This window comes from Phocoena sinus, chromosome 8, assembly GCF_008692025.1.
Source record: "Phocoena sinus isolate mPhoSin1 chromosome 8, mPhoSin1.pri, whole genome shotgun sequence".
Classification (NCBI taxonomy): Eukaryota; Metazoa; Chordata; class Mammalia; order Artiodactyla; family Phocoenidae; genus Phocoena; species Phocoena sinus.
The window spans coordinates 59,472,974-59,500,362 of record NC_045770.1 but is presented as its reverse complement, the minus strand read 5'-3'; the positions used below and the strand labels follow the sequence as shown (position 1 = coordinate 59,500,362).

General features: G+C 53.9%; 1 protein-coding gene and 1 pseudogene across 8 annotated transcripts in view; one reads left to right on the top strand and one right to left on the bottom strand.

Moving 5' to 3' along the window:
• The window catches only part of ARAP1 (ArfGAP with RhoGAP domain, ankyrin repeat and PH domain 1), a 63,575-nt gene that overhangs the window by 19,972 nt on the left and 16,214 nt on the right, over window positions 1–27,389 (bottom strand). For 7 of the 8 annotated variants that reach the window (XM_032640810.1, XM_032640809.1, XM_032640806.1 and 4 more), the window contains 11 exons: window positions 20,188–20,739; window positions 8,797–8,966; window positions 8,149–8,216; window positions 7,412–7,542; window positions 7,115–7,270; window positions 6,532–6,601; window positions 6,108–6,228; window positions 5,499–5,701; window positions 4,822–4,931; window positions 2,176–2,375; window positions 250–335 (listed from right to left, as the gene is read on the bottom strand). In XM_032640810.1, coding sequence (XP_032496701.1) covers window positions 250–335; window positions 2,176–2,375; window positions 4,822–4,931; window positions 5,499–5,701; window positions 6,108–6,228; window positions 6,532–6,601; window positions 7,115–7,270; window positions 7,412–7,542; window positions 8,149–8,216; window positions 8,797–8,966; window positions 20,188–20,696 — 1,824 coding nt within the window. In that variant the 5' untranslated portion in view covers window positions 20,697–20,739. Of the gene's footprint in view, window positions 1–249; window positions 336–2,175; window positions 2,376–4,821; window positions 4,932–5,498; window positions 5,702–6,107; window positions 6,229–6,531; window positions 6,602–7,114; window positions 7,271–7,411; window positions 7,543–8,148; window positions 8,217–8,796; window positions 8,967–15,796; window positions 16,120–20,187; window positions 20,740–27,389 lie in introns of those variants that run through there. The other variant, XM_032640814.1, reaches the window with a different exon arrangement.
• On the top strand, window positions 2,383–4,807 carry LOC116758122 (annotated as a pseudogene).

Genomic DNA, 27,389 nt, shown 5'->3' with positions numbered 1-27,389 from the left:
GGTGTTTTTTGTTGTTGTTGTTTGTTTGTTTTTTCAAGCAACTTTTTAAAATTGTAAAAACATTCTCAGCTCACTGGCCAGTTTGCTGACTTTGCCAAGAATCAGCTTTTCCAAAATCCCACCTCCTAGATGATCCCAAAGGTCTCTTCCAGCTCCAGGGTGCTGGGGTTGGTGAGATGGGGGAGATGGGGTTGGAACACCCAGGCAGCAGCTGAGAGGGGCAGACCCCAAACATAGCTGGTTCCCCACCTCGATGAGTGTTTCCGTCCACACCTTCCTGTCCATCTTCAGGCTCCGCACCTTGGAGATACCAGCGCCCAGGCCACGGTGCTCCCCTGTAGACAGAGGGCCAGACAGGGGGTCATCTGGGCTCTCTCCTTTACATGAGCACTCCCCCTCCCACCCCGATCCCAGTGCCCATGGGGGCAGACAGGGAGAGGCCATGGGCAGGACCCAGAGGCTAGGCCTGCAGCTCCATCTCCCACACACTCCTGCCCAGGGCACCCCAAAATTGAGCCCTGTAATTGACACCTGGGTTCCTGCAGTAGTCCCCCAGCTGGTTCCCTACAGCCATGCTTGGCCCCCTGCAGGCCACTCTCCACACAACCCAGCCAGAGTGATCTCTTTAAAATGCAAACCTCTTACTTCAAAGCCCTGCTTTAGACACTCTCTTAATTCTCCCCAGAATTAGATCAAAATTCCTTACCTGCTTCTTCTCATCTCATGCCTCTCCGCCTCCCCTTCCCCCTCAACACTCAAATTCTCCTCCCTCTTCTAATCATCCATGTTCATTCCTACCTCAGGGCCTTTGCACTCACTGTTCTTTCTGCCTGGATTCTCTTCCCCCATTTCCCCAAGGTTAGCTCCCTCCTGACATTCAGATCTCAGCTGACCTGTCACCTCCTCAGAGAGGGCTTCTTGGCAAACACGTTCTCTACCTAGCACTTGTTACTGCCTGATACTTCTACTGGTTTGTGTATGTATTTTCTGCCTCTCCCCATCAGAATGTAAGCTGCCTGAGAGAAGGAATGTTGACTGCCTGCTTTAGGGTCTAGCCTCAGTGCCTGGAACAAAGCCTGGCACACAGTGAGCGCTTAATAAATCTCTGTGAAATGAAAGGGGAGGGGGGAGTTGGGCTTGGAAGGACGCAACCTTGCTCAGCTACAGATCCCACAAGGGACCCCTGGAGCAGGGATTGGGCTGGGGGCACCATGAGTGCCTGGCACTGCCTGGCTCTGGCTTAGGCCTCACCTCGCTCTGCAACCTCCTACAGAGCATCTCATCCACTCTGGACACCCTCACTCCTTCCATGAGCCGATGCCTCCCTAATGTGGTCTCCAATGGAGTCATCGCTTTCCACACCCATCCCTCATAGTCCAAGGCCTCTTAGACATTTGACCTAGATGTCCCACAGCAACTTCCCAGAACTGTTGCACCACTGGGTCCCCACCTCCAGCCACCCAAGACTGTTCCCAGCGGGGCCGAATTCCCAGCACTCGGCACAGTGCCCAGCACAGACCCTCAATAAACGCTGGTTGAATAGATGAATATATCTGAGGCTCCACCCTCTTTCTCTCTCATCCTCCGCGTATGATCTGGGACTCTTCCTCCATAGATCTAAACGCCTCTCAAATGCTCACTTTCTGGGACCAGGCTCCACTTCCTCTCTCTCGTGGATCCGGCAGCAGTCTCCTTGCTAGCCTCCAGTCTCACCAGCTCTGATGCAGCTTCCACCCATCAGCCAGAGTCGGATGCACAAATCTGACCACGTCCCTCCCGCCCCTGCCTCCCATCCCCCTCTGGATAAAGCACCAGCTCCTCCCTCTGCTTGCAAAGCCCTGCCAGACCTGGCCTACTTCCGCTCTTCTGATGTGACAGCCGTGCTAGACTCCAACAGGCCTGGGCTCAAATCCAGACTCACTTACTTGCCATGTGACCGTGAAGGAGACATTTCTCCTCTCTGTGCCTCGGTGTCCCCACTCATGACGTGAGAAGCTGAATCCCTGCCGTGCAGGTCAATTACGGTGGGAAAGGCTTGACACAGAGGTGCAACTTCATAAATGATGCTCTCTGATACTGTCTTTGCTCCAGCCCCACCAGCCAGACAGACCACCTGCCTTCTCAGCACCTCAGCCCTGTCCTGCCCTGGTCTGGCACCCCAACCCCCCTACACACCTGCACAGCCCTTGCAGATGACAACGCAGAGGTTGATGGAGGCCCAGTCAGGCTGGGCAGCTCCACAGTCAGCGCAGAATCTGTTGGGGGCCATGGCCCAGATGCGCTCAGCCACCTCCCAGGTAGACAGGGCCTCGGCAATGGCTCTCTGCATGGCCTCCAGCCACTGCTCCTTCTCCAGCTCCGATTCGGCCAAGAAGCTGGGGACACAGGAGTGGGGTAGGGGACTGGTGGGAAAGGACTCAGAGGGATTTGGGGGCAGCGTGAGATGGCACAGCACGAAGGGGGGTGAATAATGCATTGAGAGCTGACTGCAGGAAGAGGGAGGCGCCCAGGGTCTGTGGGGAGGGTGGGCGTGGACAAAGGCAAGGACACCCCAAACCTGAGAGACGTGTGAATGAGGGCTGGGGGCGGAGGGGCCAGAGGAGGCTCTGCCCTGCCCAGGGAGTAGAAAATGCTGTTGGGAAGAAATGGTGCCCAAGCTAAGCCTTGACAGATGAGGAGGGCTCACCCAGGTGAAGAGGTAGAAAGGTGTTCTAGACCGAGGGAACAGCACGTGTGAAGGGACAGGAGGGCACACAGGGCATTCCAGGGCCTGCGGGCAGGATGGGGGTACTGGCAGAAAAGAAGCTGGGAGACAGAGAAGGCAAGCCTGTGCCATGCAGAGGAGGTCAGAGTGTACTCAGAGGACAGTAGTGAAGCCGTAGAGGGTTTCAGGGGGGTGAGGGACACAGAGATGTTTTCCCTCTAGCTCTTTCTTTTCCTGCTGCCACCAAGTCACATGTGTGCATTCAAGATTTGGCTCCACCACTGCCATGGCCGAGGAGGGCATTGCTGCTGGAGATGGAATGGACGTCAACGCTGCTTTACGAGAGGTGCTGAGACCACCCTCGCCCACGAAGCCTGAATCTTCCGAGCTGCCAAGGCCTCAGCCAAGCCCTAAGCCCGTCTCTGCGTGCTTGCGTCCAGCTGGGGGAGCCCACGCACGCCAGGCTGGTGGAAGCCCTTGGAGCCGAACACCAAATCAACCTGATTAAGGTCCATGACAACAAGGATCTAGGGAAATGGGCAGGGCTCTGGAGAGCTGACAGAGAAGGAAAACTCCAGAGAAAGTGGCTGGTTACAGTTGTGTGGTAGTCAAGGAGGATGGCAAAGAATCTCAGGCCATAGACGTCAATCAAAGATTACTACGAATCTAAGAAATGAACAAATACAAACTTGGCTTTCAACAAAAAGGAAGAAAAAGGATCCTCTGACCGTCACAGATAGGCAGCCCAAGGGTGAAGAGGCAGGCGCCAGGCCAGAGGGCCCACAGGCCTAGGGCCTGCAGGAAAGGGGCCAGACGGAGGTGAGGGAGTGATGGAGGCAAGACGGGGGCAGTGATGATGGGTTTGCACAGGGATGAGTAGGAGAGGTGGGGTCCCCGTGGGTGGAGATGGGGCCCAAGGAGAAGCAGTGAGCTGGGGAGGAATATACGGGGGAAAATGTCCACAGAACCATTAGACGTGCAGCTCTAGAGCTCAGGAGAAAGACCCTGAAGGCAGAGCTCTGAGCTAAGGGCGAAAGAGATGATGCTGGAGGAGGGGTGACATCGTTTAGACTGAGCAGTCACCGCACGCTGTATCAGATACAGCTTTACAGAGACTGCCTCACAGACGAGGAAACTGAGGCACAGAGAGGCCAAGTGATTTGCCCAGGTCATGAAGTGACCCAAGGATGGACCCCAGATGTTACAGACTGAAGCGCGTCCCCCTGAAATTCACAGGTTGAAGCCTCAAACCCCCGTGTGACTGTATCTGGAAATACGGCCATTAGGGAGGTAACTAAGGTTAAATAATGTCCTAAGAGCAGGTTTTTTTATAAAGAGAGGAAGGGACACCAGACATCTCTCTCTCTCTCCATGTGCACAGAGGAAAGGCCGTGTGAGGACACAGTGAAGTGGCGGCCACTTACAAGCCAGGAAGAGAGACCTTGCCAGAAACTAACCCTGACAAAATCTTGACCTCGGACTTCCAGCCTCCAGAACTGTGAGAAAATAAACTTCTGTTGTTTAAGACCCTGGGTCTGTGGTATTCCATCACGGCAGCTGAGCTGATACACAGGATTTAAACCCAGGCATGGCACAGTGCCTCAGAGGCAGTGGCTGAAGGCCTGGGAGTGGGCGAGTCCGTCTAGGTAGAAGACAGAGGACAGAGACAGACCACTGAGGGACGGCTGAGGTCAGAGGAAACCAAGATGGTAGAGTCTTGGAGGCTCAGGGAAAAGCACCCAGGATGGGCACGAGATAGGGAGTGAACAGCAGCCTTTGATCGCAAGCAACTATTATTGACAGACAAGCACTTTTGAGGGAGCAGGGCAGGCTGGAGGGGATAGCAGGGTGAGTGGGCGGTGCAGAAAGCCCATATGGAAGCACTGTGGCAGGGAAGGGGGGACAGTGATGGACAGAGGGAGGGGGGTATAAGTGAGATTTCTTAGAAGGAAGAGATCAGAGCAAGTTAGCAAGTGAAGGTAAAGGCCCAGCAGGGTGGGTAGGGCTGGGAAGAGAGGGGAGAAATCCATCCTAGAAGAAGGGGCAGCTTCCTACATATGCAAGAAGAAAATACTGGGAGGGAGTGAGGATGCAGGTGAACAATGAGAGAGGCTCACCTGAAGATGCGGTAAGGGGTGGTGAGGTCGAAGCCGCGTCGGTCTGCTGCTTCCTTCACGTTACCCACGCTCATGTCGATGAAGGTGATGCCGATGCCCAGGTGGTACTCCTGGCAGTAGGTGGGAAGGGGTGAGGGCAAGCCTGAGGGGTGGGGCTCAAGGCCCAGGGAGGGGGCAGAGAGGAGGGGGAGGTGGTACTTTAGGGACTAGAAAGTGCCCAGGAAGGAGATAAGGGAGGGCTCAGGAATCTGGGCATGGGTAAATGGACCTTGATCAGAGGCCATGTAGCAATAAGTAAGAGGTGCAAGAGCCAGGGCGGTGATGGGAGGGTAATGCTCAGGGACCAGGCAGGAGAGGGGTCAGAACTAGGGGCAGGAAGCGGGGCAGGCAAAGAGCTGGGTCAGGGGAAGGGGGAAAGGGAAAGGGCGGGGCTGAGTGACCAGGTGGGCAGGGCTGAGGGACCAGGTTAGGTGAGGTGGGGGCTTGAGGGGCCAGGTGGGCGGGGCTGAGGGGCTGAGGAACCAGGTGGGCGGGGTAGAGGGACCAGGTGGGTGGGGTTGAGGGAACAGGTGGGCAGGGGTTGGGGCTGAAGGACCAGGTGGGTGGGGGGCAGGGCTAAGGGACTAGGTGGGCAGGGGAAACGGGAGAGGTTCGGCAGCCTGGCTGACCAGTCGCACCTCCAGATTCTTGTAAAGCTGCACTTTGTCCCCAACCACGGCCACATAGAGTCTATTCTTGAAGCCACGTAGCTCCAGGCTGCCGGCGCGGTCAGGGGGCTCTGAGCCTTGAACTCCCAACGGATGAGCACTAGACAGTCGGGCCCGAGCACGCTGCTCAGCCACCGCCTGCTGCAGGGCCTGCATCCACTCCTTCCGCTCCGCTGCAGGCACAGGGGAAGGGGCAAGCCCCAGCTCAGCCTGGTGGGGATCCTCCTAAGGGTTCCCCATTCCAGGCCCCTCAGGCAACACCTCTGCCAGAAAGCCCACCCAGGCTGGCCCACCTATCTCTAAGTTCTCTGACTTGGACAAGCTCAGGCTCCAATCCCAGCTGTGCCACTTAGGGTGGGCAAGGCGCTTGGCCTCTCTGAGCCTGCTTCTCCCCTGTAAATGGGGATGTGTGGTTCTGAGGACTCAGCACAAAGCTGGACAGAGGAGGCCCTCCCCTCCCCCACCTCACAGAGGGTTGACTCCTCTCTTGGTTTGATGTGGGGGGAGCAGATGTGCCCTGGTTCTCCTCCCTCACTTCTCAAGCCAAACTGCCAGTCTTCCTCCTGCCCCCCTCCCTACCATCACTCTCCGCCCGGAAGGCAAAGGTCCGGTTGTTCGTGATCACTTCAAACTTTTGGTCCCCAATAGCAGCCACTCGGGAGATGCAGGCCACAGGGACAAAGCGCTTTGAGTAGGCATCCTGGGGGAGAGAGAGGAGCCAACTGTGGGGTGAGGCCCACGGAGGCCCAGCCCCTCCTTGACTCCCTCAACCTCTGTTGAAATGAAGGTTGCAGCCCCACCTCCCACAGTTGGTGACAGCCCCTACACCAACCCTGGCCAAGGCCAAGGCTGGCCAATGGGCCAGGAGGACACAGTTCAAGGAGTCACACTACAGCTCTGGTGAGGACTCATCTAGAGACGGACTCCACCTGGGTCCAGTGTTGGGGTTCAACCCAAGACCAGGCTGAAGCAGGGTCATATCACGGACTAACACGGGCCTCACCTTGTTACTATCAAAGTATCGTAGGTGATCGGTATCCAGTCTCACCCATCGCTTCTGATAGATATAAGATCTGGAGAGGCAGAGGCAGAGGGACAACAGAGCAAAGGACTGGGAATTAGGGAGAGGCTCCGGGATCACCCTAGCCCCCTCTGGAAGCCACATACAAAGTTAGGAACAGCCAGGTCCAAGGGAGGAAGGATCCCAAGTGGTCACTGAGAAGATGAACTTTTACCTACAGCAAGAGTGATTGATGTCAGACTCAAAGGACTTCCCAGTTTCGGGATTTTTTTTTTTTTTTGGCTGCTCTGTGCAGCATGAGGGATCTTAGTTCCCCAACTAGGGATCAAACCCGTGCCCCCTGCATTGGGAGCGCAGTCTTAACCACTGGACCGCCAGAGAAAGGACTTCTCAGTGTTAAGGGTAATAAAGCATAGGTCTGGTGGGGATGATCGGCAGTTACAGTCTGCCTGGAGGGAGACCTGCTCCAATAACCCTGTCCCCTCTGGTTTTCTGATCCGCGATACCAGTATACTAGAGCCCACACCATGCAGAGCACCAGTAGGACCCACCAGGCTTCACTCACCCTTGCGGTGGGTTCTTGTCCAGCCAGCCAGCCTTGATGACCGGTGGGCTGGGAGTGGGGCCCACAGGCAGCCTGTCCATGGGGTGCAGTGGGAGATCAGGAATCAGGAGGCTGCTGGGCAAGGATGAGCTCAGGCTGCTAGAGTGCCATCCACCACTGGGGGGAGAAGAGAGGGAGTGAGGAGGCCAGAGTGGGGGCTCCCATGGGGTGGGGGCGGAGGACACGGAGAGGCTGGGCCGGGCTTGGGGAAGGAGGATAGCTCGGTGGGAGAACCACCCGAGAGAAGAGGACGCTTACTTGGGGATGTCCTCGTAGGCGTGGCCATCCTCATCTTCATCCCCTTGGTCGTCCCCGGACAGCTCCTCCCCCTCGCTCAGCAGACTGGCCACACGCACGGCCCGCGGGACTTGGCTCAATGAGGGGTCCTCCTGTTCCCCAGACCCGCTCAGTGTCATGCTCCCCTCCAAGCCCCAGATCACACCCAACTAGGGGCTGCCACATCCCCCTCTGTCCACTCCATCCTGGACCCACACAACTCTGCACATTTACTTCTCTTTCCTCACACTCCTCTCCTCCCCAGCCCCCGGCAGTCTGCATAGGGACCCAGGGAGATGGGGTCACAGGGACAGAGAAAACCAGTGCAGGCACGGGCCCAGGTGAGAGACAAAGACAGAAAGATAAAGGGATAGAGAAAAAGACACATGGATGGAAAGTTAAGGCACTCAGAGAGAGGGTGACACGGGGACACAGAAAGTGAAACAGAGACAGAGGGACACCCCAAGACAGATGTGCTCCAAACACCAAGAGAGAAGGGGCCACACAGCCATCCAGATGCAGCTGAAGACTGGATCTGGAGCCACAAACCAGAGCCCCCAGACCCCCACAGAGCAAGACAGTGAAGGGGAAGAGGACTCTCCAGGGAGCCGGCTACCTACTCTCTATCTGGTGGTCCCCAGGGTCTGAAAGGCACCTGGGTAGCCTGCCCTCCACACTGACAGGCAGACAGCCCAAACCCTAACCACTGCCTGACCCACCTTCTTGGTCATCACGGCAGCTGGGGCCCTCGGCCCCTCCGCTGGGACCTCATCGTAGTCAGGGTCATCTGGGGAGATAGAGGGGAAGGGGAGACTCAGAGGCAAAGAAGCCTGGCCTCCCCCAGCCTAAGAAAGACCCTGCCCCACCCTGGCTTGGCTTTCAAAAAAAGGCACAAAGGACAGGAAGTGCTATTTATATTCTCGGGGCTTCACAGGACAGCACTAGGGGGCGGCCAAAGGAGAGGCCAGGCCATCACAGGGAGGTCTGACTGGGCAGCAAGCTTGGGGGTCAGGGTAGGGACTGTCTTAAAAAAGCTTAAAAAAAGCAACACGAATCGAGACAAGAAAAAGTGGACAATCCAAGGAAAAGCAAACTGCCCATGACCATGGAAAACAGTCCCAGACTTTAAACCACGGGCAAATCAAGAAGTCTGCCATCTGCCCACACCCAACAGTCAATAGGTCAGAGAGCTGGGTGCTGTCTCCATTCTGAGGATGAAGGGAAGATGCTCACCTGTCCAGGGCCACAGACTGGGTCGGTGGCAGGGCCCAACAGAACGGGAAGCACGATCCTTACGCCCTTGCAGACTCTCCAGCCCTGATCCCAGGCCACCCACCCAGAGCCCCATGCTTTGCTACGGCACTCACCAAACTCTGGGAGCACGCAGAGAGGCTTCGGGGGAATCTCTGGGGGGCTGGGAGGTGGAGATGGGGGCTGGGGAGGCCCCCGAGGGAAGATGGCCGGGGGTTCCTCAGGCTCTGGCTGGGCAAGGAATGATGGTGGCGGTGACAGTAACTCTTCTTCCTTGGCAGGAAGGCTGGGAACAGACCAAAAGTTGGGCATCAAGTTCAGTGCGGCTGAGTCACTGCGCCAGCAACACTGCGACAGAACCAGGACTCAAACCCACTGCGCCCCCCAGCTCACACGAGCAGCTGCACAACTCATTCATTCCACACACTCAGACAGAGCCCTCCTGCCTCACTCCCCTGCCCCTAACCCTCCAAGCTCTCCAGAGCAGGCACCTTCTTTGGCTTCATGAGCTGGCCCTGCCTTGCTGGGACAGGGTCACCTGTCCCCAGAGTGCTAAGTTTTAGCCACATGTACCCACTGGATCTCCACTCTAAAAGAGAGATGAAGACCAGAAAGGGGGGGGTGGTGGTGTGCATCCTAGCCTGGGAGTCAGGGAAGGCTGGACCTGAGCTTTTATTTATTTATTTATTTTTATTTTGGGCTGCATTAGGTCTTTGTTGCTGCGCATGGGCTTTCTCTAGTTGCGGCGAGCGGGGGCTACCCTTAGTTGCAGTGCGTGGGCTTCTCGTTGCAGTGGCTTCTCTTGTTGTGGAGCACAGGCTCTAGGCGCACAGGCTTCAGTAGTTGTGGCACGCAGTCTCAGCAGCTGCGGCTCGTGGCCTCTAGAGCACAGGCTTAGTAGTTGTGGCACACGGGCTTAGTTGCTCCACGGCACGTGGGATCTTCCCGGACCAGTGACCGAACCCGTGTCCCCTGCATTGGCAGGCGGATTCTTAACCACTGTGCCACCAGGGAAGTCCCTGGACCTGAGATTTTAAGGATAAGAAGGTGTCTGTTGGAGAATGGATGGCGCAAGACTGAAATGGGCATCAAGGCCAAGGGCACAGACCAGAGCCTTCGAAACCAAGTCCTGAGGCCATAAGCCGTGCGTCTCTGGATCAAGACCATCTTCTCTCGTCTTGAATATTCACCATCCCCCAGGACCCCTCAAACTCACCTGAACCCACCACACTTCTCATCTCTGCTATCACTCCCCCCAGAAGCCTTCTCTGACTCCAAGGCCAGGTTCAAGGTACCTGAACTCCCACAGCCACAGTGCTCCTATCTGTCTGTCTCAGCACAGATCGCACTGCTTCCTGCAGGCTGAGTGTCTCCAAAGGACATCAGAGACGTGGGTTTCAACCTCGCCTCAGTCTCAGTTCCTGTCTGTCCTGGGGCAAGCACCTAGCCTTTCTGAGCCTCGGTTTCCTCATCTGTAAAATAAGGACTACAAAGCTGTTGTGGCAGGGTGGCTGGAGGATTAACCATGACAAGGCGTGTCGTGCGTCAGCACACAGGATGCACAGAGACCACCAGCCGGAACAGGTGCCTGAGCTCTAGAAGCCTGGCCCCAACTGCTGTCTCTGCCAGCATCCAGCAGGGGCTGAGGAAGAGCATCGGAGTGGGTGGGCAACTTTCTTCCCTGGTGATCTCAGCCTGGTCCACTGCCCCAGTGTTCCTGGCAGTGGCTGACAGTGTGTGACCACCGAGAAGGCAAGGAAGGGCTGGGGCATGACCATGATGCCGGGCCTCTGCTCCTGCTGTTGCCTCCTGCAGGAATACCTTGCTCCCTGGTCTCTGATCAGAGAACATCTACTCATTCTTTAACTTCTTTCTCAAGTGCCCCTTCTCTGAAAGTTTTTCCTGACCCCTCCTTCCTGCTCCTCCAGGCCCTGCCCATGTTCCCCTCTGATATGAGCTTTAGATGAAGTATTCCAAGTAACTTTTGCTTTTTACTACCTCCCTCCTTTGTGCCACGTACTGTGCTAGCATCTAAGCCAGGACCTGAACCCTGAGTCCAGTCTGGGTGCTTCTTAGGACACCTGGCTACTTCCACATTACCCTGCACCCTATCTCCTTCCTCTCCAAGGGTAAAGAATGAACAAAAAAACTCTTTCCCCCTAGAAACCTGCTAAAAGTGGTATGTCAGCCATGCTCTGAGGCAACAGTGCCTTTGGCAAAAGTGGCCTGAGTGTGGAACTGCACCTAGACTAAGGAGAAACTGTAAGTGGTCTCTTGACCTGGCGGAGAAGTCGGAGCTTTGGACTTCCCAGAGTGTGGTGGCTCATAACCGGGCATAGCCTGTGCAGGGACCTGAAACCACACTTGTGCGGCTGTTACAAGACATACTGGCCCCTTGGGGCAAGAGTTCTCTAAGCCAGGGTGGCGCCCACACCTGTTGGCTGTGAGTCTCATCCCTCATCCCTGAGCTGCCCCCTGGAGGACCACAGAGAACAGCTCCTGGACAGATGCGTGGACAGTGGCACTGACTGCCACAAGGGCCCCACAGCAGAGGAAGACCTGCTGCTGTCCTGGTGGCTAGTTATTCCCTCTCTATATGCTTTTCAGGGAATCTGATGCCAAGTGGGCCTAGGGTAGGGGTTTAGCTGGACCTATGAAGACCCGCTGATGGACACTGTACTAGGCTGTCTCCCCGACTTGACCCTGAGTCTCTTTAGGGCAGGGGCAGCCTTGGACTTGACTCTTTATCCCCATAGTCCACCCATAGGGCCTGGCTGAGTGAGCAAAAAGAGCATGTTGGATGGGTGGGTGGGGGGTGGATGGGTAGGTGGATAGGTTGGCGGACAGGGTGGGGAGAGAAGCAAATGAAAGGCTGAGTGAGTACACACAGGCCCAAGGGCATGACCTGCGGTGTCGGCCCCCCAGCTAGTCAAGTACAATGTCCTTGGAGACCACACAGTCTCCCAGACTCCAAGAGGAAGGGGCCCTTGGGGGCCCAGCCTGTGATCAGCTGACAGCAGAGCTCCAAGCTGTTGGACCAGGACCAGTCAGACTGGCTCAGAGCAGGGGGGACAGACAGGCTCTGCCCTTCCAATACCAAGCAGCTTGAGTGGGCCTGGCTCCCCACCTCCCCCAGGACTGAGGGCCAGTGCTGAGGCAAAGGTGATGGCAACAGAGTATCCTCGGAGCCCAAGCGGCATCGATCCTCCCATCTCTGGCCCCCAGTCCTCCCCCATCACTGCCTGATCTTATGAGAGGGTCCTGCCCTTCCTGAGGCCTGGCTCCCCAGCATGTGGGCTCCCTAAGAAAAGTGCCACACCCATCTTCTTCACTACTGTATGCCCAGCACTCAGCAGGAATGAATAAATAAATGAAGACCTGGATTAATTAATTCTTATTAATTATGTGTGTGTGTGTGTTTTCCCAGCTGTCTTCTAGGTGCTTTACGTGGATTCATTCATTCAGTAACGTATGGCTTATTGCTATTCCCACTTTACAGATGAGGAAACGGAGGCACAGAGACACGAAGTTAATTTGTCCTTGGTCCCACACCTGGGATTTGCACCCAGGAAATCCAGCACCACAGCTGAAAGCTCAACCACCAGTGGCAAATGAGGAGGCCACAGCCAGGATCTGAGGGCTTCTCTGAGGCCCGTCTCCTCACACTGGCACCCAACTCAGGATCCAGGAAGCTCTAGGGTTGATGTTCCATCCAAAAGGAAACGTGATCACAGCTCTGATGGCTGTGTTACCACGGTAAGAAAGGAGAGGGGAACAGATGCTAAGGGCTCCTCTCCCAGCAAAGCCTTTGCAGGAAGAGGGCTATGTGCCAAGAAGGTGGGAGAAAGAGGCCCCATGGGCCTCCCGACCTCATCATAGACACCTCCTCCAGGAAGCCTCCAAGCTGACCCCCCGCCTGCCTACCATAGGGGACCAGGGTCATGCTGAGTCAGAGCCAGGCCCAGGAAAGGAGAAGTGGTATCAGGAAGGCACGGATGTGGGAATATCCCAGGGGAAGGGGCAGTGCCCACAGAATGACCCTAACCCAGCCACTCAGTGCCTGCACCCCTTAGAGCAGCCCCAGCTCCAGTCTGCGGCTAAGGTCCAGCTGAGATGTTCCCCACTGATCTCTGACCCCACAAGACCAGTAGATCAGTCCCAAACCTGAGCAGGGACTCAGTGGTCCCTCCTATGAGCCTTCGCTCACGCCACTTCCTCCTGCCTGCATCTCCCTGCCCTCTCCTTACATCTCAGTCCATGGAAAGCCTATCTGTACCTCAAAATACGGCTCAATGGGCCTCTTCTAGGTAGCCTCCAAGATGCCCACACAGAGCTGCTCACCCCCTGCCCCTCATTCCTGGCTCCTCTGCTCCTTAAGCCCCTTTCTCCTCTATCCAAGTGACATATGGATCTGGGCACTCCTGGGCAGGCCCACTCCAGCCTGGGCCCTCAGCCTAAGAAGGTTTGTTTTATTGGTTTAGGGCAAATACACACAGCCAACCTTGTATCTGTGGGTTGAGGGATATATGAGGGTCCTGAGACAGAATGGGTAAGAGTAGAGTGACCATATAATTAATCATATAAACCAGAACATTTCTGACAGCTAAAAGAAGCCCTATTAATAACTATGTCAGGGCAACAGATGTAAGCAGGCCTGTCCTGGATGAAATGAGATTTGTGGTCATTGTAGGTAAGAGACAGAGCTTTGCAGCCAGGTGGGTCTGGGCTTGCATCCCAGCTAGACCTCACATCAGTTTGTGTCCTTACAAAGCAGGTCACTTTACCTCTGAGCCTCAGGTTCCTCTCTGGTCTGCTTCCAGGCTCACTGATAACTCAGTAAGGAGAGCCAACTGCCACATGTCACCAGCACAACTTTCTCACCCTGCCTGTGGCTGAAGGAGGCTCAGGCCCCACAGGATGGGCCAGGAACCTGTCCCATAGCCCTCTCCTCCAGGGTGGCCCCTGGCTCTCCCTTCACTCCTTTCTATTTATGTCAAACACCATAAGGGTAGATGGGCAGGGCTGCAGAGTAGGGCAGCCTGAATATCTCAGGCTGGCCTTGAACTGATCCACTCTTACATTCCAGCCATCCTTGACTGAGCTGCATTCCATAAATGCATATTTCCAGGCTTTTGCATATGTTGTTCCTTCCACCAGGAATGCAACTCCATCTGGCCATCTCCTACTTCTCCTTCCAAAGGTGCAAATCATACATCTTCCCCCTCCACTTTGCGCCTCCCTTCATGCCCCAGGGGCCTCCTGAGGCTTCTCCAGTCCCCACACTTCTGAGCACTCAGTATAGTTGTATCTGTCAATGTTTGCTTCACTGAACTGACCTCAGAGGACCAAGGACTCAGGCCTATACCCTGTCCTGGAATCAGGACTTTCCGCCTACAGGGTCACACAGGCCTTGGAGGGACCCAGCCCAAACCCAGCTCCTGGATTTTCACCAGCAGGGCCAAGAGGTGGGATCAGACTCTGATTTGGACACATCTGCCTCCTCTTCTGACCTCCTCTTCCCACAGGAGCAATCTTTCCCAACTGCCCACTTCCTCATCCTACTTGGGGCCCAGGCCTCAGCCCTACGTTTCTCTCTTCCTCCGTGGCTGCCCTCGTCCTTCCTTCTCCATCATGAGGCCCAAGGGTCAGCCCCTCTAGCGCTTTCCGGGCTCTGTCCTACTTACTTCTGCCCAAGCCACAGCAGAGAAAGCCCTTCTTGGGGTCTCACTTGCTTAGACGTGATGTCTGCAGTATGCCTCTCAGCTTTTGCATATGCTGTGAGTCCCCTCAGGCCAATCCCTCTCCATGCCACAGCATCACCCAACACAGAGGGGGCTTCCTTGACTGTGTTCTGAATGAATGAATGACCATCGCCCCACTCACACACTGATTACTGGAGGTCAGCAGCTCTCCATCCCTCCATACAGCAGTGCCCGACGGACCTGGCATCCACCCTCAAAACCAAGGTTTCACCCAGCTCTTTGTACTTCACCCTGGAACAATATAGCTATCATTTGCTAAGTACCCGCTATGTGCCAGACATCCTGCTGGGAGTCTTTTTTTGTTTAATCCTCATCGACTCCCCTGTGCTCAGGACACACCTCTTTCACCAGGAAGTCTACCCAAACTGCTCCCTCCTCTAAGCTCACACAGTTGGGAATCTTGCTGTCATGCGCAGGAAAGGGCTGAGGCCCAGGTCTCCCATGGCAGCTCTTCCTGCTTCCCAGGCCTGACCCTGCGCTGGCTTGTGAAGGCAGTGGGGGGAGGAAGTTCACCCTTCAGGTGGCTCACAACTGTACTAGCCCCTCTCCCCCATCCCAGGGCTGGCCTGGCTGGAGGAGAAGGTGCAGGTGTCTGCTGGGCCCTATGGAAAGATGAGCCAAGGGCGCAGGGCAGAGCCAGGTACACAGACAGGAGCTGGTTAGAGGAATCTCTATGTCCCCAGTGGCTCAAGCACAGGGTTATTGAGCTCATTAGGGACCACAGCAATTGGGGGGAGCCCCCCCAATGACACAGGCACCCCCACCACACCACCAGCCCTGGAAGGAGGGCTAGGAAGTCGCCAGCTAAGTGCCAGCCCTTGGCAGGCCTTCCTATCACCTGGACTGGGGGGAGGGCAAGGGGGCTCTGGTAGGAGCTGCCCAGAGCCACAGCACCCTTGAATTTGACCCTGAGAGAAGTCACCTAAGCCTCTGAAGGCAATCCTCAGTGAGGTGCAGGGAGCCAGAACCGAGATCAGCACCAGATCCCTGAAGGGCAGAGACCCCACAGAGGAGCAGTCTGTGAAGCCCAGGAAACAGGTCCCGGGGGGCTCCGAGTGGACCCGGGAGAGAGGTTTATGGGGAGATGGAGACCTGGAAAGCCCAGGGCAGAGAGGGCGAAGAGAGAGGGGAGAAAAGGAAAGGGCAGGAGAAAAACAGAAAATGTAGACAAAGTGAAAGAAGACAGAAAATTCTGAGAGTAAAAAAGGGAGGGGGAGGAGACCAGAACAGAAAACCCAGCCTGCGGAGAGGTGGCAGACAGACAGACAGGGATTCCTGCCCTCCCAGCCCCGCCAGAGGAGCCTCCCCACCTTCCCTTGGCCGACAGCCCAGCCCACGGCGGCCCCTCGCTCACCCTCTGACGCCCTCTGGGTCCGGGGCCCGAGGACTCCTGTGGCTCTGGTTAGCCGGCCCCAGCGTGTGCCGTTCCCTGCCTGTGCAGCCTGTGTCCGACCTGGGCTGGTCTCACAGACAGGCCGGCCCCACTCCCTGGGTATGTCTGAGGCCGCGTCTGGGTCCAGGCATGGCTCTGTTCACCCGTGATTTGGGTCTGAGTGTCTGTGATCCCTTGTCTGAGTGTGTGTTCCTGTGTGTAACTGTGGGTCTGTCCGGGAGAGTGAGTGAGTGTGTGTACGTGTACGTGTGTGTCTGTGTCTGAATCCAGCTCTGGTCTCCTCTAGCTTCCTGCTCTCCGCCTCCCCCCGCCCGCCTGCAGCCCTGGCCAACACACACACTTCCTGAAAACACGGACTGAGACAGAGAGAAAAGTCACCCAGAATCCCCCGGGACAGACACTTCCTCTCCGCCCCCAGGCTGCCCCCCCCCGACCCAGCTGGAGTGAGTGGACAAGCCACCCCAGTGCCATCTAGCAGGACCTTACAGAGTGAACACCCAGAAGGCCCTGGCCCTGGCTGGCCCCTCCCCACACCCACAAGGAGGCCCAGAGAAGCTGGGAAAGAGGCTCTCTGAAGGGAGCAAGTTCTGCCCTGGCAACAAGTGATCAGCCTTCAGGAAGACCAGGGATTGGCTGGGCTGCAGGGTGGTCGAGGGCACAGGTGGGAGGCCTTGCAGTGTGACTGTAGCTGGTAGCTGTCCCGTCTGGACAAATACTCCCTCTTCCCAAGGTATCTCCAGACATCCAGGTGTCAGAGGAGGAAACAGAGGCCCAGAGCAGCCTAGGAGGGGCTCTGCAGGGTGACCCTGGAACCCTGGATCAGGAATGACCTCTCTGCCATGCTCAGGGAAGCAGGCTCAGAGTGTACACATCTATGAGACTTAAAGCTGAGTAGACAGTCCCAGGCCAGGAGGCAGGGTTTGAACATCAGCTTCCCCTGAGCTGGGCTGTGTGACTTTGAACAAGTTTCTCAGCATCTCTGGACTTAGCTAGCTCCCTATGACAGGCTTAAGTGATGGTGGGTGTGCAAACCCTTTGAGGGTGCAATGGGGTCCTCCCAGGCCAGGCAGAATAATGAACCCAGTTCTGAGAGTCCTGACCCAGCTGGCGCAGAGGGGAGAGGACCCCATCCCTGCTCCTTTTCTGCCTGCCTCCCTTGAAGTCTCTCCCTTTCTAAGAGGCCTGGGGTGACAGAGATTGGGTAGTGGGAAGGGATTTGGGGTGTCCTGTAACCCTACTGTCCAGGGTCCACTAGGGGTGAGTCAGCGCGGGCAGCACACGTGCTCAGCGTCTGGCAGTACAGAAGCTCATGCAGGCCTCATCTATTTACTAACACAGCAAACACTTGCTGAGTGCCTATTAGGCGCCTGGCACTGTTTCAGATGTTGGGGATTCAGCCGTAGATGAAACGGACGAGCATCTGAGCACTAATAGAGCTGACGTTCTAGGGGGCTCAGCCTCTTGGCAGCACGTGCAAACACAGCACAAGCACACACTGGCTCACACCTGACAGTACACAAATAACACCCATGCCAATTCACCACCCACATCACACGCACTCACAAATACACTCATGCTGTGGGAGTCCCCACAATACCAGTGCGCATGGGCACGTGTATGTGTGCACACAGGCCACACTACAGCAAGTCACCACTGAAACTGTATGGTGCATACAGTTTCAAATCCCCACCTGTGTGCATATGTTAGGATCATACATCGCCTCCCTTAGGACACGTGCGGATGCAAAAATACACAGACACACTACTATCCTGACAGACACACGCCTAGGGGTGCACACACACAAACTGGCCAGGCATGCCCTCATGTGGAGTCACTAGACCCCAAATTCTGCTGGGGAGCCCAGTGATGGACCAGAGCCAGGCAAAAATGCTCCCTCAGTCACCACCTGATCTGGTGTGAGAGGCCCTATGATTGAGAGGGTGAGACCCTCATCACTAGAGGGTGCAGGCAAGGACAGGAAGGCCACATCAGGAAGCGGGGACTCCTGAAAGGGGGGCAGGAGCAGGCCAGGCTGAGCAGTCATCCACTGTGCACCACGGAGCCTGGAGTCATAGAAAGGGGCTATGAGGGGACAGGGTAGCCAGTCAGGCTGAATCCTCGCCCCAAACCTGCCCAGACTTCGCCTGTTACACACATGTGAGGCTCTGTCCGCCCTTAGTTTTTCTCCCTCTGGGCTTTAAAGACTTTGTACACCTTGCGAGCCCAGGATGCTAGGGCTGCAGATGCCCACAATTCCAAATGTCAAAGGCCCTAGGACACAGGAAGCCAGGCTTGGCAGCTCACCTGTCACTCTGCCCTAAGGAACAGCCCCAAATTGCAAGGAATAATTGCCTACAAATTCTGTGAGCACGGAATGAATTTTGGGTCCTCTAGCTACAAGGGGCCGGACTCCTGACCATGGGAGTCTGGCCTCTCCCAGACGTTGGCTAAGTTCAGACTGAGGATCTGAGAGTGGGGCCTGGTACCCTGGGGTGAAGGTAGGACCCTTGCTCTACCCAGAAAGTCTCCTGAATTCAGATGTCAGTACCAGGAGGGCCATGGAGGGCCAAGGAGGACACCTGATGGGGAAACAGGCCCAGAGGGGCAGCTCCTAATCAGAGTCATGGAGCCAGCTGGACCTGCTCAGGTATCCTGCCTTCTAGGCAGGAACCCAGGCCTCCACTCCTTGACTGGGGTTTTTGCCTCCTCAGCCTTCGTGAACTTCCTACGGACAGGGCCCTGCCTCCTGCCCTTGTTCACCCACTCCCAACCCCCAGAGACAAGCAAACAGACAGACACACACTCCATCCTAATGATAGAGTTAAAGAAAAGAGAAATTACTCCTACATGCAGGAAAGTGGCCACTAGAGGGTGCAGTGGCACCAGGAAACTCCAGTCCGGTCTATAAGCCAGGCTCCTGGGGGACCCCAGTGGTGCTCACAGTTGTGTGAACCCGGGAAAGGCACAATAAACTTTTTGTGCTTTCACCCGTCAAATCTCAAAACACCACAGCCCTGGCTTGGCTTTGAAGGCCCCTTTACTTTATGCCCCTCTCTGGGTGAGGAAAACCTCCCAGACCCTCCCCACGGGGGCTCCCCTAGCATATACTTGGCATGGATCCAGCCAGTGATGTTCTCCCTTCTCTGAGCCTTAGTTTCTTTGCTTGAAAACAGGACACAAATGCCCCAGAGCACTTGAGCAGGGATCAAAAGAGAGCATGTGAGCAAAGCACCCAGCACAGTGCCCAACAGTAACACGGACCAGGAGACCTCTCTCTGCATATCTCTTCCTCCTCCAAGAAGCCTTCCCAGATTAGGGTGACTTGGCCAAGTGCTGCAAAAAAGCTCCATTACACCCCACATATCCAGCCATACTTGGGGATGCTCCTCCAAGCTGGGCACCCCAGCAAATGGCAGGAAGGGAGGGCATATGTAAAGGAGGTTAAATGGCGTGTCCAAAGAATTAGGAGGAAACTCAAGAAAACAAGGAGTACCAGGAGCTAGGAGGGGAGAAAACAGTTCTGGGGAGGAGGGAGGGTGAGCAGGATGTGGCCTGAGAAGTGTCTCCAGGATCAGGTGACATGTGGCAGGAGCAGTGTGAAAGGGGAAGACGGGAGTACCCGTGCCAGGCCCAGGGCACTTGCTGCGTCCCCCAGAACGAGTTCTTCATTCTAGACTTCCCATTTCCTCCACATACTACCTCCTGACTTGAGAAATGCACTCTGGTCTCCCAGTATCTCACACTCACCAGGCCCCAAACTGAACTCCAGACTTCCTCCCAAGCTCCCTCCTGTGGCCAGGTCCCAGATCAGAAACTGCACCACCATCTACCCAAGATGGGAACCTGGACGCCATGCGCCTCCTCTCTCCCTCTCTGCTCATGCCCAGGCCGTCCCCAAGTCCTGTCCACGCTAGTGCCGACCTCTCACTCCAATATGCCTACTTCTCTCCAGTCTCATTAGCACAGCCTGAGCGGGGGCCTCCCACCTGGCCCTGCGCCCTCTCACTGGTCTCCCAGCCTCCTCCCCCATCAACCTTAGCAGCAGCCGGGTCATTCTTTCCATACTCAGCTTTCATCTGATCGCTCTGCTTAAAACCTCCCTGGGCTCCCCACCTGGCCTTCACAGCATGTCCCAGCAGCGCCATCCACGAACCCACCCTCGCTCACACAACAGTTCAGCCACACTGTCTGCTCAGAGCAGCCGTGGATGGTGCTTCCCACCTCTGAGCTTTGCACATGCTATTCCCTCCACCAAGGTGCCTTTCTTACCCTAGTGGCAAAGGCCACAGACTCCCCCTCAACCATCTAGGTCCTCTGCCCATGTTCCTCCATTCTGGATGGCATCCACTCACCTCACCAGCAGGCGGGGGGGCCCAGTGCGAGGGGGCACAGGCGGAACGCTGAGCTCTGTCAAATGCCGCTTGGCAGGCAGCGGGGGCAGCACAGGGTCTGGGGCAGACGTGGATGGGGGGGAGAAGCAGGTGGGTGGAAGGCAGTTCCTCCGGGGTGGGATGGGTGGGGCAGTGGGCAGCCCCTCATCCTCTCCAGCCATGGGCAGTGGCTCCGGTGGAGTGGTGGGCACAGGTGGTGAGCGGAAGACATGACGCTTCATGGGCACGGGCCGTTGGGTCAGGCGGGGTGCAGGGGCTGGGGGCGTGTGGGCACGGAGCAGGCCAGCCAGGATGCGGCGGCGGTGGCCGGGGAGCAGCATGCCCATGTCCACCAGGCGGGCATCGCTGAGGCCTTGGCACTCTGTGGCCCACACCAGTCCGTGCTGCTCAAAGAGCCTGGTGTACTGCTCCAGGTGCAGTGCCCGCAGCCACTCGGCCACCGATAGGGCCCCATCCCCGGCCTCTGCCATTGTTCCTGTCAGCAGAAGCCAGCCAGCAGGACTCTGTCCAAACCTGGAAGAGATACATGGGCACAGGTCAGAGGCATGGTTGCCCAGGTATAGGTCCCCAGTCAACAGTTCTCTGTGGCTTTCCCACGCCATGGGTAAGCTCTGTATTTAAGCCCTCTCCCCTGTGTCCCATGTGCCAGGCAAGGCCAGGTACTGCCTGGTCCCTGAACATGCAGGCTTCTCCCACTGTCTGAAACCTGACACCCCACCCCTGTGGCCTCCTAGAATCCAGCTCCTCTAGGAAGCCCTCCAGGGCCTTCAGAGTTGGTACTACCCGAACCCCCATCCACAGCCTTGGCCACTGCTGTGGCTATGTCTGCACACACATTCCCTCCCGCCCGCTGCAAGCCACAGGCAAGGACCCAATTCCTTCTGAGGTGCCAGTTTCCAGCTGAGGGCCAGGCCCAGGGGTTAGCAAGTACAGGTGGGATTGAGGGATAACACTGCTGGTTCCCCTGCAGGCCCAGTCTGTGGGTTGAGCCTTACTCCCACCTCCATGCCCCTGGAGGAAGCAGAATACTCCAGGAGATGAGGCAACCCAGCATCACACAGCCTCTGGGGTCCTGGTCCTGTGAGTGAGCAACCCCCCCCCACCTCCGAAGAGGGACAGGGGGAAATGTATAGGAAAGGCCATTCATTCATTTGATAGCCTTGCGCTAGGCAATGGGGACTAAGGTCCCCTACCAATACTCAAGAACTCCTGAACTGGCAAGAGTCAAGGAACAGATGATGCAAAGCAGTGATTAACAGATTAAAAGAAAAAAGTTATCTGCTCATCTCCACAGATACTAAAGAGGCATATGATAAAACTCAATATCCAGCATACTTAAACAAAAATTGCAGTATCGGTAAAATAGAAATGAATCAACACTTCCTTAAAATAAAAACCAGCACTTTGCTTAATGGAAAAACAGTAGAAAAACTTCCATCATCATAAAAGTTCTAGACAACAAAAATATATCATTGGTATAAAAACTGGGAAAGAAGAGTTAATCTATTACTTAACAATAATACAAGTTTGGAGTTGGAAAACCCGAGAAGCTCAGCTGAGAAACTATTACAAACAATAAAAGAATTTAGTAAGATAGCTGGGTTCAAAATTAATATAACAGAATTGATATTTATAAGCAATGACCAGGTAGAAACCAGGATGAAAGACCTCATTTATAATAGCATCACAAAATAAAAACCACCAAGAATAAACTTAATAAGAAATGTGCACGATTGGGCTGCCCTGGTGGTGCAGTGGTTAAGAATCCACCTGCCGGGGCTTCCCTGGTGGCGCAGTGATTGAGAGTCTGCCTGCTAATGCAGGGGACATGGGTTCGTGCCCCGGTCCGGGAGGATCCCACATGCCGCGGAGCGGCTGGGTCCGTGAGCCATGGCTGCTGAGCCTGTGCGTCTGGAGAGACCACAGCAGTGGGAGGCCCGCGTACCGCAAAAAAAAAAAAAAAAAAAAAAAAAAAGAATCCACCTGCCAATGCTGGGGACGTGGGTTCAAGCCCTGGTCCGGGAAGACCCCACATGCCGCGGAGCAACTAAGCCCATGCACCACAACTACTAAGCCTGCGCTCTAGAGCCCACGAGCCACAACTGCTGGGCCCATGCGCCACAACTACTGAAGCCCGTGCGCCTAGAGCCCGTGCTCCACGAGAGAAGCAAGAGAAGCTCCATGACGAGAAGCCTGTGCACCACAACAAAGAGAAGCCCCTGCTCACGGCAACTAGAGAAAGCCCGTGCGCAGCAACAAAGACCCAATGCAGCCCAAAATAAATAAATACATAAAGTTTTTAAAAAAAAAAAAAGAAAGAAAGAAATGTGCAGGATTTATAGCGAGAAAAATGTGCAGTGTTATTAACGGGCAAAAAGGAGAGCTGGACAGATAGAAAGACATGATATTCTCCTGGATAGAGACTATCATAAAGATATTAATTCTCAGTTAATTTATAAATATGTACTATCCTGCTAAGCACACACACAGAACTGGGGGGGGGGGGGGGGGGGGGGGGGAGGGCAGCAGCCAGACAAGTTTATCTGAAAGTTCATGTGGAAAAACAAACAAGCAGGAAGAGCCAGGAAAATTCCGGAAGTGAGGGAGTGGGACAAAGGAAGGGTAAAGAGTGAGAATCAGCCTCACCACATATTAAAACATAAAACCATGGCAATTAAAACAGTACAGGTTACCAGCACTTGAACAGACAGATCAATTAAACAGAACAGAAAGTTCAAAAATAGACCCAAATAAATCTAAGAATTTAGTATACAACAAAAGTAACATCTCAAACTAGTGGGGAAGAGATGGATTATTAAATTGTAGGGACAACTGTGGAGCAAGCTACAAAGCTGGACCTCTACACCTTCAACAGGATAAGTTACAGACAAATCAAAGATTTCAAAATAATAAATAAAACCATGAAAGGACTTAAAAAACCCTTGTCTCAGAGAGGCAAAAGCCTTCTGGAAATGATACAAATCCAGAAGGATAAAGAAAAGAATAAAATACTCAACTATATACAAATCAAACATTCCTGCATGATTAAAAAAAATAAAAAGGTACCATAAGCAAGGCCAAAATATAAATGACAAACCAGGGGCTGTCACTCACACCCCAAACATAGACTAATTTTCCTAAAAAGTGAAAAGCACCTAGAAATAAGACACAGACCAGTAACCTAACAGAAAAATAGGCAAAGAATATGAACAGAGAAATTCACAGAAAGAAAAGTATAAATGGTTCTTAAACACAGGAAAAGGAACTTAACCTCCCCATACTGAGTGGTGACAGGGCGAGGCATTCCCCTCCCTGGCCGGGCCAGTGCCTCTGGGAAGGGCAATGCCACCATCGATTTGAAACCCCGATGCTTCTGTGCCCTTTGATCCAGCCACCCATGGGCACTTACCCTGCAGTCTTCCTGATGCATGTCCAAAATGACGTGCATAGGTTATTGGTTACAGCATTGTGTATAACAACAAAAGGTTGGAAGTAACCAAAATACCCAAAAATCGGGGAATGGTTAACTAAATTACAGTGTAGTCATACAGGAGAATACTGAGCCATAGAAAATGAGGAAACGTTTTACATATTAGTGTGAGATGACCTCCAAGATGTGTTGCTAAATGATTAAAGAAAAATGAGGAAACTCTGTAAAAAAGGAGGAAACTCCTTACGTGTTGATGAGGGATGACCTCCAGTATGTATTAAGTGACCAAAGAAAGGTTCAAAACAGTATAGAGAACATTCTGCCTTTCACATGGGAAAAAAAAAAAGGGGGTAGGGGGAAAGGATAGATCAGTATGTGTCTACCACTAAATGCATAAGATACCTCTGAAAAGATACATATGAGACAGGTGACGCTGGTTGCCTCTAAGGAGGAAAACTGAGGGTTGAGGAGGACAGGAGGGAGCAGAGGCAGAGCCAGACTTCACAGGGCCTGAAGCTTACCCAATTTGGATGCCCTCTTTCAGAAAAAGAATGCAAGAGTATCTTATCGTTTTCCAATATATACAAATATCAAATCATTATGTTGTACACCTGAAACTAATATGTCAATTACATCTCAATTCAAAAAAAAATTTTTAATTAAAAAAAAAAAAAAGAGGGCTTCCCTGGTGGTGCAGTGGTTGAGAGTCCGCCTGCCGATGCAGGGGACATGGGTTCGTGCCCCGGTCCGGGAAGATCCCACGTGCCGCGGAGTGACTGGGCCCGTGAGCCATGGCCACTGAGCCTACACGTCCGGAGCCTGTGTTCCGCAACGGGAGAGGCCACAGCAGTGAGAGGCCCGCGTACCACACACACACACAAAAAAAGAACATCTTACTTTTGTAAGAATTTACAAAACCACATGCACACACTGCCCAGGCCCTCCCTGGGCCCCATCAGCTTCCCTGGAAACCCACCTCCATGTGGAGGGAAACTTTTCACTCTACATCTTTTTTCTATCATCCAAATATTGAACTATGTGAATTTTTCTAAAAGGCTCCTGAGGGACTTCCCTGGTGGTACAATGGTTAAGAATCTGCCTTTCAATGCGGGGGACGTGGGTTCGATCTCTGGTCAGGGAACTAAGATCCCACATGCCGTGGGGCAACTCTAGAGCCCGCGCACCACAACTAAAGAGCCCACGTGCTGCAACTACTGAGCCCACACCTAAAACTAGAGAGAAGCCTGCACGACGCAACAAAGAGCCTGTGTGCCACAACTAAGACCCGCAGCAGCCAAATAAATAGATACTTTTTTAAAAAATAAAAAAGGCTCCTGAGGGTCCCAAAGGAAGACACGAATGAACAGAAATACATTTGATGTTCTTAAATAAGCTGGCTCTCAACATTATAATGACATCAGTTCTTCCAGGGTTAAGCTAAAGCTAACACAATCCCAACTAAAATTACCCACAGGCAGACGCTAAAGTTCATATGCAATGATATTAGAGATTTATTGTTGGGTGGGAAAGCAAGGTGCAGAACACTGTTTTATTATGTAAAAATCTGGGTTAAAGAAAAAGAATACATATACACATATGCACACATTATACACAGAATACTCCAATGGGTATACAAGAAACTGCCTTTGGGGAGGAGACCCGCAGCTGGAAGGACAAGAGAGGGAGGGTTACCTTTCACTATATCCTCTGTATCTTTTTAATTTTATACCATTTTCCAACAAATTACAATTTAAAAGATAACACAATCATCTGGGAGTAAGAAAGAGACCATAACTCACCAGGCATGGAAGGAAATCAAGTAAGCAGGTACACACCCCACCCGACCCACTGGTCCCTCCCTGCGTGGCCCCATCCCTTTCAAGCCCGCTCGGGTGGCTCTTTGCAAGGTCTCTGGCCTCACCCTCTCTCTGCCTCTCAATCTCAGTTTTCAAAATGGAAAGCGGGACCTTAGGTCTCATCTTCATGAAGCCTCCTCCACCTCAGTGTCGGGACTTAGCCTGCCACACTCAGCCCAGAGCCCCCATCCCTCCCTGACACACCACCAGCCGGGCTGCCCAGAATGCCAGGGTCCCCCGGAGGCGGCAGCTACTCTGAACGGCCCCTCATCTTGGCCTGAGGTGGAAGCTGCAAGGACAGGGGTAAATGAGAAAGCCTATGAGGCAAGGCCACTTTGGGCAGCTGGATGCCAGGAGGAAGAAGAGGAAGGGGGAAGGGGGAGGGGGCGAGGGATGGGGAAAAGGAAAGAGATGCAAGAAAGCGAGAGACGGGGAAGAGGGTAGAGAAAGAGAAGGAAGAGAGGGAAGGGTTCAGGGAGCCTAATGGAAACCAGGTGATGGTTAAAGGGAGGAAGTCTTCCAGCGGGGGTGAGGACAGCGTGAGGAGGCAGACCAACGACAGGCCTGCCCAGAGGTGGAGGCCACACCAGCGGGAGAGGGGAGTCAGGACACCCCGTTCTCTGACCCTCCCCCAGGACCAGTGGCTGTAGCAGGGATGTCGGGCCTGGCCAGGAGGCTGGACTGCCCCCAGGGAAGACATGGGGAGGGGGCAGATGCAGCTGCATGACTGAGGCAGGGACCCCACAGTGCAGAGCCTGTCAAAGGGAACCTGGGGAGACCCAGGAAGACAGGGCCCTCTCCACTAAGCCTGAGAGCTGGGGGGTGGAGGAGTGAGGCAAGGGCGTGAGACCCCAGGGGTCCTGCTCCTAAATGTGTATGGAAACCAAAAGAAGGTGTTTCCAGGCAGGAGAAAGAAGCGGCCATCCTTGAGGGCAGGCCACCAGCAAGCTCAGACGGCCTGGGCTCTGTTCGGGAGGGTGGGTCGAAGGGCCAGGTCTTGGGCAGAGCCACGTTTCCTGCTACTAGGGCAGGGTCAACCACAAACTGCTGGTCTCTGCAGGATGACTTTAGGGGGCACGGGTGAACATGTAAAATTAACTAATTAGGTATTTATCTTAAGTAGACTTCACAGTTATCTCTTAGGATGGGGCTAAAATAGGTATGGTTCAAAAGTGAATATTTCAAAAATAAATCTTAAGTAATTAGTACTTCATAAAGAGTTGGCAAAAAATGGCAGCGCTACTCAAATGACGATTTTTAAAAAGAATTTAATAAGACAATGTAAATAGTCTTTACTATATGCCACGCACCTAAAGTACTTTTTATTAACTTGTTTAAGTCTCATAGCAACCCTATGAGGTAATACCTCACAATTTAAGATGAAACTGAGGCACAGAGAGGTTAAGCAACTTGCCCAAAGTCACACAGCTGGGAAGGGGCAATTTGAATATAGTCTATACCTGCTTTGTCCAATACAGTAACTAGTAGTAGCCACATATAGCTACTGAAACTCCAAAAGTGGTCACATAATGAAGTATGCTCTATACAATACACACTGGATTCTGAAGTCTTAGTACAAAGAAATAAGAATATAAAATATCTCAATAATTTTTTCTATTTCTTACATAATAAAATTATAGCATTTTGGATATTTGGATAAAATATACTATTAAAATTAATTTCACCTGTTTATTTTAATGTGACTACTAGAGAATTTCAAATTGCACTTGTGGCTCGCATTACATTTCTACTGGACGGTGCAGCTCCAGACTCTTAACCAGTCTGCTCACTGCCTCTCGACAGTGACAAGCTCTAACTGAGCAGCTGCTACAGGTCAGGCAGTATTCTCAAGATTCAACATGGAATGATGGATGATG